At 41.6% G+C, this 16939-nt stretch overlaps 1 protein-coding gene across 1 annotated transcript in view; it reads left to right on the top strand.

Moving 5' to 3' along the window:
- The window catches only part of SETD7 (SET domain containing 7, histone lysine methyltransferase), a 102186-nt gene extending 86136 nt beyond the window's left edge, over positions 1-16050 (top strand). Inside the window, exons 6-8 of the mRNA XM_082245884.1 lie at positions 3394-3511; positions 4331-4488; positions 15108-16050. Of these exons, the coding sequence (XP_082102010.1) occupies positions 3394-3511; positions 4331-4488; positions 15108-15288 (457 nt within the window). The 3' untranslated portion in view covers positions 15289-16050. The remainder of the gene's footprint in view (positions 1-3393; positions 3512-4330; positions 4489-15107) is intronic.
- The last annotated feature ends 889 nt before the right edge of the window (positions 16051-16939 follow it).

The following is a 16939-nucleotide window of genomic DNA, read 5'->3' as shown; positions in this document are numbered from 1 at the left end:
CTTAAAGCAGAACTTCCCATTTTGGGTGGAGTTCAGCCTTAAGGTAAGCCTCTGTTCTTGTGTCGCACAAGAAAGGGATTCTTTACAGTGATGAGAAAGGCAACCTTGAGAGTAAGGATAGAATATGCCTAATGGGTTCAAAGGGAGGTTTCTACAAAGTCAAATGATCCAGGCTGAGATCGCTGGAAATGTATAGAAGTAACAGTGGTAGCAACACCCTGTATGAAGGCCTTCATTTAGAAATCAGAGGTAAGCGGTCTCTGAGAAATATATATGCAAGGTGCGGGTACCTGCGCTTCTGGTAGAAATAGCACACTATTAGTATAGGATAAGCTGCTGCTAGACATAAGGGGGTGCCTTTAAATAAATCTTAAAAAGTATGTGTCAGCGCTGCTACAACTAGTGCTATAAACATAAATCAATGTGTTATAATATAATTTGTAAAATATAACTATCAATATCAAAATATCAGAATCTTTTGTGCATAAATACAAATGATTACCAATAATCATGCAAAGTGATATCTCCAAATGACAAATAAGCCAAAATATAACTATTCCCTTTAAAAAGTCTATTTAATAAAAAGGTGCTCCGTGCTTGTATGTAAACCAAGTGATTTCACTCCGCTCTTATAGAAGTGCTCTGTGCTCAAAATCTTATAGCTTGCTGACAGTTCCACATCAGAAATACTTTGTGCCAGGTGCCTCCACTCTGTGCTCCCATCTGTCCCTCACTAACCGGACAATAAAGGGGAATCGGCCTGTAACACCCACTTCCTTTTAAATGGATACCAGATTTTTTTTTTTTTCTTTAAGCCCGTGGTGTGTGAAACACACTCAAAAGACTTACACCCGGTGCATAAAAAAGTGCACACACGCAAACGTGAGACACACAAAAAGTGCACAAGGCGTACACATGGCCCTCCTCCGAAGAGGAAGGGCCCTAACCCTGATCCCCCCGGGGCGCGAAGCTCCTGACAGGGACTGAGGTACTCACTTTGGTCCACCCAGCCGAAGCCGGGCAGACCCCATTCTTCAGGGGGACTGCCGAAACAGCCCACCCCGAGTACTAGGTAGGGCTCCCCCGAAGGGAGACCCCATGGGAGAGGGCGAACTAAGCTAAAAGGCCATATCCACCCCCTCCCAAGACTTTCAGGGCAGGCCCGAGGACCTACGCCATCCAAGTCGTGCAAGTGCTCAACCAAAAGGGACAAACGTGACACACAACAAAGAAAAACATAGTGGGTAAAAGGGAAGTGGAGAAGTGCAGGGTAGTGCCAAAGTGCAAGACCTTGGCAGGCCCCCCGGCCAGGAATAAAAAATTCCTCTGGTGTTGGCCAAAAGGCCCGCCCCAAGAGGCAGGTGCTGAAAAAGTGTGATGGTGCAGTGACCATGGTGCCACAAAAACTCAGGTGAGCTGCCCCTCACCAGTGAGATTGAGGCACCAATGGGCTGCCACCCCAGGGGCATGTACACCACAGGCTTTTTCGGTCTCAGCCCATGGATACCAGATGATAGATGGAATCTGCATGCACTCTGCTGGAAATAGTAGCGTGGCTCTTGAGTCCTTAGATGGACCTTATGTGGCTCCCCCCAGGCAGTTATAGTGAGCGAGGATGGTCCTGTCACAAATGTGTCAGATAAAGCAGTTCCCTTAAGGGATAATGGACCAGTAGGAACTTGGAGCTGACAGGATAATCCCAGGACCAGCACTGGATCACTCGTAGTCCACACCAGGCATAATAACATGAGGGAAAACAAAGAAAATCTAAAGCTCTCTGATATATAGAAAGGGCATTTATTGAGCAGACATAAGCTTACAAGCGCGGCACTTCAGCAGTGGGAGCTGTTTTAGCTTTACCATATACACCCCAGAGAAACGATGTGATGTGTGACCGACAGGCTCCTCCCCCTATGCGCGTTACGTCGAGCATTCAGTGTTGACTTCATTGGTAGGGGTCACCATCGTCGGGTCTACCGATGAAGTCAATGCTGAATGCTAAACGTAACGCGTATAGGAGGTGGAGCCTTTCGGTCACACGTCCCATCGTTTCTCTACTGTGTACAGGCAACAGCTGATGCAGTTTGCACTGCTGAAGTGCCGGGCTTGTGTTAGTCTGCTCAATAAATGCCCTTTCTATTTATCATAGAGCATAAGAGCTTCTTTATTTTCCCTCATGTTATTATGCCTGGTGTGGACTACGAGTTATCCAGTACTGGTCCTTGGATTATCCTGTCAGCTCCAAGTTCCTACTGGGCCATCGATCCATTATTCCTTAAGGGAACTGCTTTATCTGACCTATTGGTGACTCTTGGGTCAGATAGGAAGGTGAGAGGCTTGATTGCTTAGTGGTGGTGGATTAAGGAGCACTTGATCTTATTTGATTACCACGGAGGTGTAGGAGACTGCAATTGTCTTCTTGATTTTTTGGACTTGTTTGTTACTGGGACTTTTTTTTGCACTGATTCATTTTCAGTGTTTTTTCTATTTTTGATTCGCATTAGTTATTATGCGTTTACAATATTTCTTTGATGGACACGTTTTTGGGGTGATTTGTTGATTCATTTCACCTTTATGCGTCACCTAGGATATTCTTTCAGAAATCCTGCCCTGTGCATTCTGCAGTCTTATCTACTCACCTCTCTTTTGCGAACAAGGCTTACTTTTGTAGTTTTAACACCTGTCCTGACCTAGGGTGACAATATTGCTCCCCCATTGATACAGTACAGTGAGTGTGGTCACACTAGGACAGGAAGTGCATTACTGCAGGATCAATTTTTTTTTTTTTTTTTGTGTCCATAGTTTTAAGTTTCTTAATATTTACAAATGTAGTCACAGGAACATCAAGCTGCTTGAAGATGGCCTTCTAGATGTTACGTTTGAGATGCTGGTCTTCAATTTTCTTATCTCTCTCTGGTCTATGTTCAGTGTGGTCCAAGCAATGATACCAAAGAGCAGAGTGGCTACTGTTTCTTTATTTAAATAGGCTGACTGATTACAAGGTTTAAGATACACATAATACTAATTTCAGAAAACTATTAGTTTGATATATCCATATAATAACATTTTGTGATCTACTGAATATGAGCAAATCTGTCCAGGCCATTATAAAAGACCTTTGTAGAATAGGCAATCGTTTCTCTTTTCACATGGATTTTCTTAACTCTGACATACCGAAGGCATATAGGTATAACTGCTTTTTAATTATATTTTTCTGGAGGAGTAATGCATTGTTTTAATGAGCTGTAAGGGAACCAACAAATGTGTCCACAGCTGTATTTTTGAGGAAAAAAAGAATCATGATGAGGTATATCTCAATTTTTAAAACCTGTAGATGAATCTGCCAGGCATGCAATGTCATCTAGTTTCTAATTCTGGTCTTCCTCTGTTTAGAGTGTATGTAGCAGACTCGCTTATTTCCAATGCCGGAGAAGGTCTCTATGCTAAAATAGCTGCTGGCCCCAATACTGTGATGTCCTTTTACAATGGAGTTCGGATTACACATCAAGAGGTAGGAGCTCCCTGACAAACTTGACCTTTTAATGATTTGGTTCATTTTTATTTAGTACATATATAAGTGCCAACAATTTACGCATTCCATATATTTTGCTTTCACATCACTTTCTGCCCTTAAGGAGCTTACAATCTGAAGTCCTATCTTGCATACATACATATACTTTGGACAAATTAGATAAGAGCCAGTTGTCCTAATAGTATTTTTTAAAAGTATTTTTTAAGTGTGGGAGGAAACCCATGCAAACTCCAGGCAGATAGTGTCCTGTTTGAGATTTAAGCAGAGGAGCCTAGCGCTGCAAGGCAGAAATGCTAACCACTTATCCTCTGTGCTGACCATTGTTGCTATCCTTGTTAGAGTAACTACATATTACATTTGGCATGTTTTGTTAATGATCGTAAAAGGTACACATTTTTCATAACTATAAGGCTGCATTAACATCTCTGTCTTTATGCAGTGCGCTACAAAATAAATTCTGCTTGCTTCTTTGGTGGGGGTTTCCAACAAATGCACCTATTTTATAGGTAATCCATGTAAAACACATCTGTAGAATGAACCTCAAAACTGGAACAACAAAATACATAAAATATCCCTGTTACTATTTCTAATATATATAAAAAAAAAAAAATTATAAAAAGCAATTGCACTTTTAAAGTGGAAAGGTATAGAATGTCTGTACATTTTCTTTATTATTTTTACTTTTTTTTTTTTTTTTTTTTCAAATCTGAAATATTACATATGAATAGGTTGAATTTTCAAATGAAGACAGGACTTGACTCGTAAATGTCTCTAAACTCTTTCTGGCTTTATCCCTAGGTGGATAGCAGAGATTGGTCTTTAAATGGCAATACCATTTCTTTAGATGAAGAAACTGTAATTGATGTACCAGAGCCCTACAATACGATTGCTAAATATTGTGCCTCTCTAGGGCACAAAGCCAACCACTCTTTTGCCCCCAACTGTATGTACGACCTGTAAGTATTGTCTCTGTGTTGATGGGAGAAGATTGTGATACCTCTGTGAGAATGTTTATCATGCACCTTAAAAAGCTGCCCATACAATATGCAAAATCATCAGAAACTGGCCAAAATTCCCTTTTACTGAAATCGAAGGAGCCAGAGAGAAGATTGTCAGCCAAACCAATCAGATACAGCAACTGTTCTGTGTGTGTTTTTTTTTTTTCTTTGTAGTTTGGAACAGTAAAAAGATCACAGTATATACAAACTATGTATTCGTTTTGCTTCTATGCTATTTCCTCTAATTATTTTGCCAATGTGCCTGCTTTGGGGCCCTTGGGACAGTGCAGGACCCAGTCTCTATATCTGAAAAAGAAATGTAAAGAAATGAGTTTTCCAGGCATTGATTAAATGCTGATCCACTCAACCCCGCTTAGCTTCCCCTGACCACAAAGCAGTGACTCGGGGAAGTAAAGTCTCTGAGCAGTATTGCATACATCTATGGTCTAGAGCAGTGGTCTCCAAACTGTGCCTTTGTCTGACCCTTGGGGCACCATTCTTCGCACTGATACGAGGCACTATTCCTCCTACTGACATTAATTATGGGGTGCCATTCCTTCAACTGACACCAACAGTGGGGCATTATTCCTCCCACTGATACCAAGGATGGGGCATTATTCCTCCCACTAATACCAATGATGGGGCACTATATTCCTCCCACTGATACCAAGGTTGGGGCAAAATGTTCCCATTGATACCAATGATGGGGCACTGTTTTTACCCCCTTTCTTTTTTACTCCCACTGATGCCCAAACATTTTCTAATCCCATTGTCAGGCCCCCTAAAACCTAAAGGACAATGGACTAGTCCTTTATTTAGAATGTTTGGAGGCCCCTGGTCTAGAGGAGTGACTTCTTCAAACTGCCTGGCTACAACTTGTAAGTAAATCTTACTTGAAAAAGTTCCTATCATTTTGTGTATGTCTGTCTGCTGGCCATCTTTTTGCACTTTTGGAATTCCCTGCATTCTTTACAGCTTCTTGTTTGCTCAATTTCTAAGGACTATATCTCCCATGGTACGTTGCTGCCTACAAGTAGTGATTTTTGTACAGTCTTTAATTAGTACATAACTGTTAAAGGGTAAGTCTACCAATAGTATGTGTAATGATCCAACATAAGACAAGTGAGACATGTTCTGGATTCACTAGGGTTTAAATGATTTGGTTTTTGTTACCGTCATTTAGGGACAGAGTTGTTGCAGTTTCCCAATTTTGTGCAAGAAACCAAAATCAGAATTCCTTATTTGTGTGTGAAAGCCTCTAATTACAGTATATCAGGGGATGATGGATGCCGGGGGGGGGGGGGGGTTGACAGCTGAACTTAAGAACCATCTGTCCTCCCAGCTCCATCAGAGTGGACCCACATAGGCAAAGACTAAGTAAAGAATGTGTGAGAGAATTCTCTGGCGAGAGTTGTTTTAGCCAAATTTTGAAATTGTTTACACATTCCATTCTTCTAGCTAGACGAAAAGAGGGGTGTCATTCCATTCTTCTATCTGGCAAGTAGAGAGGTGTATTTTAATTTGTTGAGTAATTTTTAGCCAGCACTACAGAAGCGTAGAGTTGAACAGATCTAGCAATGCCCTGATGATGCACTATATTGTCAAAAGTATTGGGACACCTGCCTTTACACACACATGAACTTAAATGGCATCCCAGCCTTAATCTGTAGGGTTCAATATTAAGTTGGCCCATCCTTTGCAGCTATAACAGCTTCAACTCTTCTGGGGAGGCTGTTGACAAGGTTTCAAAAGTAACTCTCCTGTGCTCAGGTGCTGTGCTTAAGGGAAAACATTTTGTTGATAGCATCTAGGTTCTTGCTGCCCTCTCAGGACCATGGGTATCCACATATACAAAAAAGACAACAAAAACAAGAGAAGGTAGGAGTGGTGTACATGCTTGAACGTGGATGTGGCCTCCAATACGTGAGGCATACATCTAGAGATTTGCGGGTAAGGCTACAAGAGCATGTCACCAACATTAAAAACTGTAAAGTTACCCACAATGTCTCAAAACATTTCAGGCTTGTACACCACAGAGATCCGAGTTCATTAAAATGCTGGGGGGTGGAAATAGTTAGACAACATTGGAGGGTGGGTAATTTTATTAGAGCCCTCAGTAAACGTGAAACGGTTTGGATTTATGAAACTAAAGTACTGACACCCAGAGGACTCAATGTGGAGGTTGACATTAACGGCTATATTAGTGATAGATTAATTTTTATGTATATGATATTTTATAACTTATCATACTTTATAAATACCTTGATTATATTTTATATGATCACTTTTTTATGGGTATATTAGTCTTGTACAACCTGTATGCTTTTATCTAAATATTTTATGTTCATATAATTTCACTTCAACATTTTTTTTTTTTCTGATTTTTTTTTTTCACGTTTAATTTTATTTTTACTTATATCTTTATTGGTTTTTTATTTTTACATTTTTTTTATTTTTACACATTTAATCTTATTTTTATTTTTATCTTTATTCCTTTGTTTTCTTGATTTTTTTTCATGTTTGTTCTTATTATTTTTATTTTATTTTTATTCAAATTTTTTTTTGAATTTTTGATTCTTATTTTTATTGTATTTTAATATAAACCTGTTTTGTATCATAATAGTTGTCTAGTTAATGTTTTTTTAATATTAGGCATTCTATATAGAAGGAGGCTGCTGGATCTGGTGCCGCTGGACTCCCTGAATTCAATATGTATAGGTTTATCAAGCCCTTCAATATCTTCCCGAAGCTGGCTTGGTTGTTATTCTGCCTATTGGGGACACAGCCTAGTGGGCAGACTGTTAAATGTGATCCGTCCGTCTCACTGACCTGACCCCTACTGAAGAAGTCGGAACGCCCACAAGCGCATGACGACACGTGTCTAGGGGGCAGGGACTCCAGAGAGACGAAACCTCCTGTGTCTCCCTTCTAATAATACAGTGCCTCCTCCAGCCTGCACAGCTTCATGTGCAATTAAATGTGAGTGGATTTCTGCTTTACTCGTCAATAAAATTTGTAAACATAGAGCCTTAGATCTCCCCATTTTCTTATTCTCTGACCATACGCTGAGACCTGGATTACTGAATGGGAAGACAGAATCTCATATCAGCCTGCACAGCGTCCTAGGATTTCCTGATTTGGCAACACGACCTGGCATACCTCCCTAATATATTTAGTGTTTTTTGACCCAGTGGTGAAACATGGGTCAAAACCTAAGGTGAGAGGCCATCTATTATTGGTTGTGGGATCATGAGCACCTATGACATCCACTTTTTGGCACGTGCACTTTATGGTCACTGAAGAGACTGTGTGATTGCACTTATTAACAGTGGAATCTATTATCCATGCTTTATCCACTGGACTAGCACTGAGCACTTTATTTCCTGTTTTTATGGATCTTATCTTATTTATTAAATATGTGTTGTTTTTACTAATTTGCACAATTTATTTCATGTGGTCACGCAAAGTATACACTATTATTGAGGTAACACTTTATACTTGTTAATTCAGTATACCGTTTTTTTTTACCTATTTGCACATTTTTTGAGTTTATGTAAGGTATACATCAATTAATGATGTGAGCACCTTATATTTATATATTTAGCAATCCCTTGCTTTTGGATTGCAATAGCATATTGGGCACTTATTTGCACATTTTTCACTAATTATTTTTGTTACTTGCACCTTATTGGGATCAGTGGCGCTGTATTACTTCATTTATCTATCTTATTTTTTATGTGTAGTGATTCACATGCTTGGATATAGCTATTATTTATTTCACCAATTCTTTCACTAGTGTGAGAATTCATACTTATTTGCGCTGATATTTCTACTTTTAGATTATCCCAAGGAAATTGCCTTGCATTCTTTGGCTGTGGTTCAGGCAATTAGGGGTTGCCTGGCGGGTCTTTCAGGAAATCAGACTTTGTCCTCACGGAAGGACCTCGGAAGGGATTGGCTGCGTCTGCTGCGACCATAACCAGATGGATCAGGCAGAGGGTGGTACAGGCGTATTAGGTCATGTTAAGGACACTTAATGGTCATGTTCCACCTTTTCCTGTGAAGGCGCAGTCAGCTAGGGCGCTGAGTGCCTCTTGGGCCTTTCGCCATCAGGCGTCAGTAATACAAGTTTGCGAGGCAGCAGCTTGGTCGTCTGTGCACACGTTCACTAAATTCTACAAAGTAGATGTGTTGGCATCCTCGGATGCTTCTTTTGGCCGCAAGGTTTTGCAGGCTGCTGTTTAAAAGAGCAATTTTTCTCTTTGAGGGTGTATGTTTCTAGGTGAGCTCCATGTTATCTGGTTGGCTTAGTTTAGCCTTTGGGGAATTGCTTTCTTTCTCTGCGTTGTTTTCCCACCCCTCATGCAATTACTGCTTTGGGATGTTCCAATGGTTAAGAAGAATATGGAGCTGCGTCTGTCAATGAACGATGGAGAAAACTGGGTTTTTGACTTACCGTAAAATCCTTTTCTCTAAAGTTCATTGACAGTCGCAGCACCCGCCCCTCTATTTGAGTGGGTTGGGGTTTTTTTTACTTCTGACACTGCTTGCAACAAAACTGAATCCTATAGCAGAGTGAGTGGGTGTATGCATTCAGGGACTGCCCCATAGGCGTGCTAAAGTTTATTTATTTTTTTTTTTTCCTGCCTAGTGTCCTACTCCTGTAGGAGGCAGCATAACCCAATGGTTAGGAAGAATATGGACCTGCATCTGTCAATGAACTTCAGAGAAAAGGATTTTACGGTAAGTCAAAAATCCAGATTTTTTTTTACGTTTGTAAGGGAAAAACATTGGCATAATGTTAAAAAAATTAATAGTAATTCAGTATAAAAAAGCTCAGTCATAACATGTCAACACTGACTGCTGCAAACGACGGGCAAAGTGCCCACTTTTCCCCAGGAGTATTTTTAGGTAGTACTTCCAATCAGACATCAGTCGGAAATAATTCATTATTAAAAAATGTATATAAAAAAAAAAAAAAAATATATATATATATATATATATATATATATATATATATATAAAAAAAAAAAGGGGGAGACCGGGCTGCCTAAACTAAAAAACTGTTGAAACAAAAGCTGGTTAGTATGAACCATAAAAATTGTATACGGGATATGAGATTACATAAAGTTACTCTGTAAAATGACAAGGTCCACATCTCTGGGGACTCTAATTGGGTCCTAAGTATAACCACTATTCATCGAACAGGATATTACAACTACGAAAGATAACTATTCAGTTCCCTAACACTTTGCGAATGTACATAACGGTCAAGCAGAAGGCCTAAAGGTCTTTGGCATTGAAGCCATTGGCAATGACTTAGATCAGTGTTTCTCAACTACTGTCCTCAGGGCACACTAACAGGCCAGATTTTAAGTATTACCTTGGGGAGATGCAGATTACAATACTGCAATCACTGAACAGCAAATGATATCACCTCTGATGTATTTCAGTTTTCTTGCAAACCTGGCCTGTTAGTGTGCCCTGAGGACCGGAGTTGAAATGCATGTATGTATAAAGTGCACATATATCTATATATCAATTGCCAACATGTGACCATACATTTATATAGTGCAAAAGAGTGCAAAAAGTAAAATCCTGAAAAGTCCAACAAAGCCCAAAAGATAGTGTTTTGAATGTCGAGATCTTTGTTCTGTCAAAGTGCTGCATGCATCACCACTGTGCTAGAGTAATGAAATAGCTGCTTACCAATGAGCGTGTAAACTGTTAAGGGATCAGTCCATGGACCGCAAACTGTTAACGTCTCCAAGGTCACGGAAAGATGTTTGAAGAAAAGGAGGACCAATAGTGCATTATCTCTTGGAAACGTAGTTTAATAAGTAAAAAAAACCCTTACAAACCGACTCGGAGATTGAGCACTGTTCTCGTGGTGGCACGGCCGCCTGCATTGCGGTCCGTGCGTGATGACGTCACGGCTGTCTCCACTGACGCGTTTCCCTTCAGAAGGCGTCAACTAGGATTGGAGCGCACTTAATTTATGCATTTGAATTATTTAGAGGGACATGTTGACTTTCTTGCCCTGATAGTTGGTGTCTTTTTTTTTTTTTTTTCCTTTTTTCCCTGTCCCTATTTGATTTAGATAAGATAGTTACATAGTTACATAGTTAGTGAGGTTGAAAAAAGACATCCGTCCATCCAGTTCAACCTATGATGTGTGTGTGTGTTTGCTGTTAACTGTACATTGTATACCCCTGTATGTTGTGGTCTTTAAGGTGCCCATCTAATAGTTTTTTTAAACTATCTATGCTCCCTGCTGATACGACTGCTTGTGGAAGAGAATTCCACATCCTTACCACTCTTACAGTGAAGAACCCCTTACGTACTTTAAGGTTATACCGCTTTTCCTCTAGTTTTAGTGAGTGGCCTCGTGTCTTATTGTATTTCCTTTCTCTGAATAGTTTGTTCCTTATGCTATGGTCGCCAGTACAGTATTTGTACATTGATATCATATCCCCCCTCAATCGTCTCTTCTCCAGAGAGAAGTTCAGTGCTTGTAGTCTTTCCTCATAGCTGATGTCCTCCATTCCCCTAAATATTTTTGTTGCCCTTCTCTGGACTCTTTCCAGTTCCAGCACATCCTTTCAGAGGACTGGTGCCCAGAACTGGACAGCATACTCCAGATGTGGCCGGACCAGAGTCTTGTAGAGCGGGAGAATAATCTATTTATTTCTGGAGTGAATCCCCTTTTTTATGCATCCCAGTATTCTGTTGGCTTTGCTTGCAGCGGCTTGCCATTGCATGCCACTGCCAAGCCTGTTGTCTACCAGTACCCCTAGGTTTGGCTCTGAGTCCTATGGCTGTATATGTACATGAGTCCCGTTCAATGAATAGTGGTTATACTTAGGACCTAATTTGAGTCCCCAGAGACGGGAACCTTGTCATGTTACAGAGGGACATCCATTCCATTCTTTCTCATATCCTGTATACAAATTCTTTATGTAAACTCGTATCCCGTGTGTGTGTGTATGTATGTGTATATATATATATATAAATATATAAATATTCTGGTTCATACTAACCAGCTCCTGAGTGACGTCAATGCGTTTCACTACGTGCTTGCATAGCTTAAAAGCTACGCAAGCACATAGTGAAGCGCGATGACCTCACTCACGCATCATGGATTGTGTCAGTGGAAGCCCGAGCTGATCTGCAGTTTGGCGCGAAGGGATGTGCATTAGACTTCCGTACTGGGACTGCGAGAAATAGCTGGACAGATTGCGGGAGGGCTGTGGACACCACTAGGGATTGAACTTTAATCTTCACAGACCTCCCCCCCCCCCCCCCCCCCCCGCGAGGAATTTGGTGTCCTGTCTACACCAAGGTGATTATTTACCAGCAATGATTTGAGTGAGCCGGAGCTTATGGATTGTGAGTAACCTCCCATGTGGTTTATTGGAATTACCCTGGTTTGGGTTGAGGTGTGGTAAGACTTTTCTGCTAGTCTTTTATATGGACTTCACGACTATTTAAATGCATGTTGGGAGGCCTCCGTTACCTAGGCACCTGGCTATCTCCAGACCTGGCGGATTTATACAAACTGAACTTCCCGCCCCTTTTCTCGACGATCCGCTCTCTGCTCGACAAATAGTCCAGGGGCTTGCACTCGTGGTTTGGCCGGTGCAACATCTTGAAGATGTCGGTCCTACCGAAGCTTCTATATTTGTTCCAAACCCTTCCAGTGAGCATCCCAACTTCCTTCTTCAGACAAGTCGATTCTGTTTTCACGCGATTTGTCTGGGCCAGGGGGGAGGCCGCGGTTGGCCCGCCGACTGCTCGTCCTACCTAAACATCACGGTGGTGTAGCTCTTCCTGACACCCGCTGTTACCATCAGGCGGCCCTTATGACGAGATGGATTGACTGGGCACGACATGCCGAATTAAAACAGTGGGTGAGCTTAGAGGTATCCCTCTTTTCAATATGCCTACCTAGGGCCCCCTTGATTTTGAGGGACCTACCAGCAGAAGTCAGGTGCCATCCTACCATTGGCCCGACTCTACGGTCGTGTGCCTCGGTGGTGGCTAGCAAAGGTCTCTCGGATGGACACTCTCCGCTGTTTCCGGTTCTGGGGACCCCGAAGTTCCCTCAGGGGTGTGCAGGGGACAGATTTGCTGCTCTTGTCGTGGAAGGCTGCTTCCAAGCTTCACAATTTAGTGAGGGGAATGAATGGGTATCTCTTTCACAGCTGACCTCACAGACGGGAAGTTTTCGCCTGTCCCGATGGCAAGCGTTGCAACTCCTCCACTTTCTCAGAGGCCTGGGACCCCCGTCGCAGTTGGGGAGGGACCTGACCTCACTGGAACAATTGCTGGTTACGTGTGGAGTTATGCCCCATACTCTTTCACAGCTGTATGCTCTCCTTTCCCTCCCGCCCGAGGATTTTGTCCTCCCGGGAATTTGTAAGTGGGAGAGAGCTGCAGAAAACATTTTCAGCTCCGGAGAGAAGAAACATTATCCGGTTTTCTCTTAAATCGTCTATTTGCACCCGCATTCAAGAATGCAACTACAAGATACTCATGCACTGGTACTATTCACCGGAGAAACTGAGTCGCGTTTTCCCGGATTCATCGGACAGGTGCTGGCGGTGTCTGCAGGAGAGAGGCACCTTGTCCCACATTTTCTGGTATTGCCCCCTGATTCGGGGGTTCTGGTTGGAGGTACGAAGGGTCTCCCAATTGATGACGGAATGGGTCATCCCGGATGACCCGGCCTTCTTTTTACTGCATTGCACGGGCATTGCCCCTAAGCGATATTAAAGATCAGTGCTCAGACATCTCGCTGATGCGGCTAAATCTTGTGTCGCCCTCTGTTGGAAAAGCACATCTCCACCTACGATCTTGCTGTGGCTCCGTAGAGTCAAATGGCTCAATGACCTGGAGGACTTGGTGCTCACGGCGCAAGGACGGAAGGAGCAATGCACCAAAACCTGGGCATGCTGGAACGCATTCATCCTGTCCGCTGAGGGATTGGCTCTGAGTGGAGTCCCTGGTTCACCTACTGTATGACTGGCGTTGGGACCACACGCACGGGATGGCCTTTCCTTGATCTCCCTCCTTCGGCCAAACATTTAATATTTGCCCTTTGTCTCAAGACCGGCACGCTGCTCCTCGCCACTTTTCCCCTTTCTTTTCTCTCCCCTCTGGCCTTTCCTTCCCTTCCCGGCTCTCGTTTCCCTTACACTTGTCTTCCCCCCCCCCCCCCCCCCTCACATGTTATCCCTCACCTTTGTCCGTCAAGATCCAGGTTTTTTCTTTTTATTTTTCTGCACATCCTCTCTATGGGTCTCATGAGGATGCTGTTCCAGTTGACGTTGTTAACATCATTTACGTTTTTTGACAAAAGCCATGCCCCAAGTTAAATGCGGCTGGGGATTGCTATACCACTCGTTACAGTGCCACTGCTGTGATATTTGACTTGACCTTCTCTGTAATGTGGTTTGCTGTACAGATAACTGGCTCGGATGTTTCTCATGTTATAGTCTGGACTTATATGCCTATCATACATACTCTGTACACTTGTTACTTGTTTAATAAAGAAATTTGAAAAAATAAATGCATGTTGGGTCCACCACACCCCTTGGCAACACCCTTGAAGAGTATAACTCCAGCTTCATCACAACCCCTATGCCGCCTTCTACATGCAGAATGCTGTATATCAGTCTGCGACCTTGAGTATCAGCAACTTAGCTAGCGAGATGGCTTGCAATGAACTTCCATATGGTCACCAAGGAATTTACCTTCATATATGAATTTCTACACCATTTAAAGTGAAAGCCTTATCACATCAAGGATTAGACACCATCAAATAGCTCTACAGCTAGGTCATCCATGGGCTAAGTGCAATAAATAGTCGGCTTAGATTTGGGTTATTTCATCCTTCTAAACCACTATATGGTTTTTCCGTGATGACCACTATACTGCACATATTCCACTGCGTCCTGACGCTACACAGTGACTTTTTGTTTTTTTCTTTTTTTGCCTCGTTTTCACTGTTTTTTACCTTGTGTTCTTTGTTGTCTTTTTTGTGTGACTGACACATGTTTGGTGATTGGGTGACGGTATGTGACTATACTGTGGTTCCTACTAAAGCTACTGTCATTGTACAGACTTTTTTAATGCTAATATTTTTTCAATAAACTCCAACTCAATATTGAACCCTACAGACTAAAACTGGGATGCCATTAAATGTGCATGTAAAGGCAGTTTCCCCAATACTTTTGACAATATAGTGTTTGTGCTTAGCATTGTTGCTCGCTTGTTCAAGTATACAAATTAAGTGAGCTATACAGTGAGGTTTACATAGACACTTCACTGTAGTGCTGGTGTTATCTAAATCTTTGCACAGTATTAAACTTGATATTACACCATAGCTGCTTGCACTGGGGGTGGTGGAAGAAATCTCTAATGGGACCTCCAAAAATTAACAACCCAATAAGTGTTCATGCTTGCCAAGATCCATCTAAATTCTGACCAAAATTTAAAGGCCTAACCCTTTAAAGTATCAGATTATTTTCACAGGAATAGGCTAATTATTATATAATTTTTTTTTTTTCTTGTAGGTTTGTCCACCCAAGATTCGGACCTATTAAGTGTATCCGAACCATTTCAGCTGTAGAAAAGGACGAGGAACTTACTGTGGCCTATGGCTACGACCACAACGCTACAGGGAAAAATGGTCCTGAGGCACCAGAATGGTACCAGCAGCAGTTGAAGGCATTTCAGGTGTCTCAGCAGATGTGATCAGCAGCACTATTTCACCTTTTTTCTGTGCTTTTGGTAACTGGATCTATGCACAATGTTTCTACTGAAGATTTCTGAAAATTCAGAGACTGCTCAAGCGCAAATCTAACTCCATCTTCTAATTTTTCTTGCTGGTAGATTTGCCTGGTAGTTTATTAAAAAAAATAGCATTGTGGCAATGTCGCATAAAACAGGAAACTTATATTTAACAAGTAGGGAAATTATAGTGATCAGGTAGGAGTCTTTTATTTTATTTTTTTTATGTCTTTTTTTTTACAAGCGCCAAATAAATATAAGAAGATAAGCCAAGTTGGCTGATTTTCCTTTTGAGATGTATACATAGTAGGGCCCAAAATAGACCTTTCTGTGTACATGCCTTTGTGTTGGTTACAAGGTAACTAGACTTTGATATTGTGCAATACTCTAGTATAGCTTTTGCTGTGATTAATGGAATATAGCTATAATTTTGCTCCAGGTTGCTCTTGATTTACATTAATGCAATTCTAATCCAGTCAATACCATGGAGTTAATTTTAAGTGCAACATTAGGAGATTCTAAACAGATTTTGGAGCAGATTGATAGTAGCAGTGGCTGTTGCCTTTACCAACCAGTTTGATTCCTTGTTTCTTTTTCCCAGGTTAGAGAAAAGCTGAAATTCGGGTATAGATGTGTGGATGTCAAGCTGCTGTCATACCACGTGTTGAGGAATAGCTAGTTAAAAGCCTGGATAGCTCAGTATTTACCTGTTTTCTAGGATGTCCTTGCTGCTCCTTGCTGCACTGTGACCTAGTGTGTAACTGAATGCTTCTGCATATGAGCGTAACGTCACTATGCAGTCTGTATCTGCAGTGGTTTCATACATCGTACGTAGTCATTGTTGAGGCCAGAGGCCTAGCTAGCATAAGCTAAGCCTTTATGTATTATTCCAATACACAAGATGCCATTTCAATAAAATGTAGAAAATGGTGGGATCAACAGTCGGTTTTATTGCGTATAGGCCGTGTAGATGCTGCATCCTACTAGTATTACTAGTAAGCATTCTGTAAGGGGCCATGAGGATCGCCTAAGAAAAACAGACCCAGCTGTAGAAGAAGGCATTGTCATTTTCTCCACAGACAGGAGCAGCAATCTTACTTGACTGCTTCTAACTGGTAAAGTAAACTGAGAAAATGCTGATGCTGTGATGAAGCTAGATAATGTCATTTTGAAAAGAAATTGGTATTTGGCATTGTAGGCTGACCTTTATTTTGGCTTTGGGCTGTGTACTTATGTTTATTCAGAGTAAAAGATAGTAGATGCATTCATCTGGGAATGATGGTTTACATTGCACACCCTGGCACATTGGTGTAAAGCAATATGCTATAGAAATGTTTTTGAATGCGGTTTATGCAGCTCTTATTCTGATGCATAGTGTTATTTAAAATGCAGTGGGCAAAACTGTGCTTAATGGCTTAGGTCACTGTGGCAAGTCTCCAGACACTGCATGTGTAACTAGCAATACTAAATGGTTAGAAATGGAAAATATAGCGTAACACTGGACATTTCTTGTATTTTCGAGATATTTTAACCACTTAAGCCCCGGAAGATTTTACCCCCTTCCTGACCAGGGGACAGAGCTTTCTTTTGGCGGTATTTGATCACCTGTGCGATT

This window comes from Pelophylax lessonae (genome assembly GCF_965119305.1).
Source record: "Pelophylax lessonae genome assembly, chromosome: 1".
Taxonomy (NCBI): Eukaryota; Metazoa; Chordata; class Amphibia; order Anura; family Ranidae; genus Pelophylax; species Pelophylax lessonae.
Note: the sequence above shows the minus strand (reverse complement) of the source record. Positions and strands in the feature narration are given on the sequence as shown.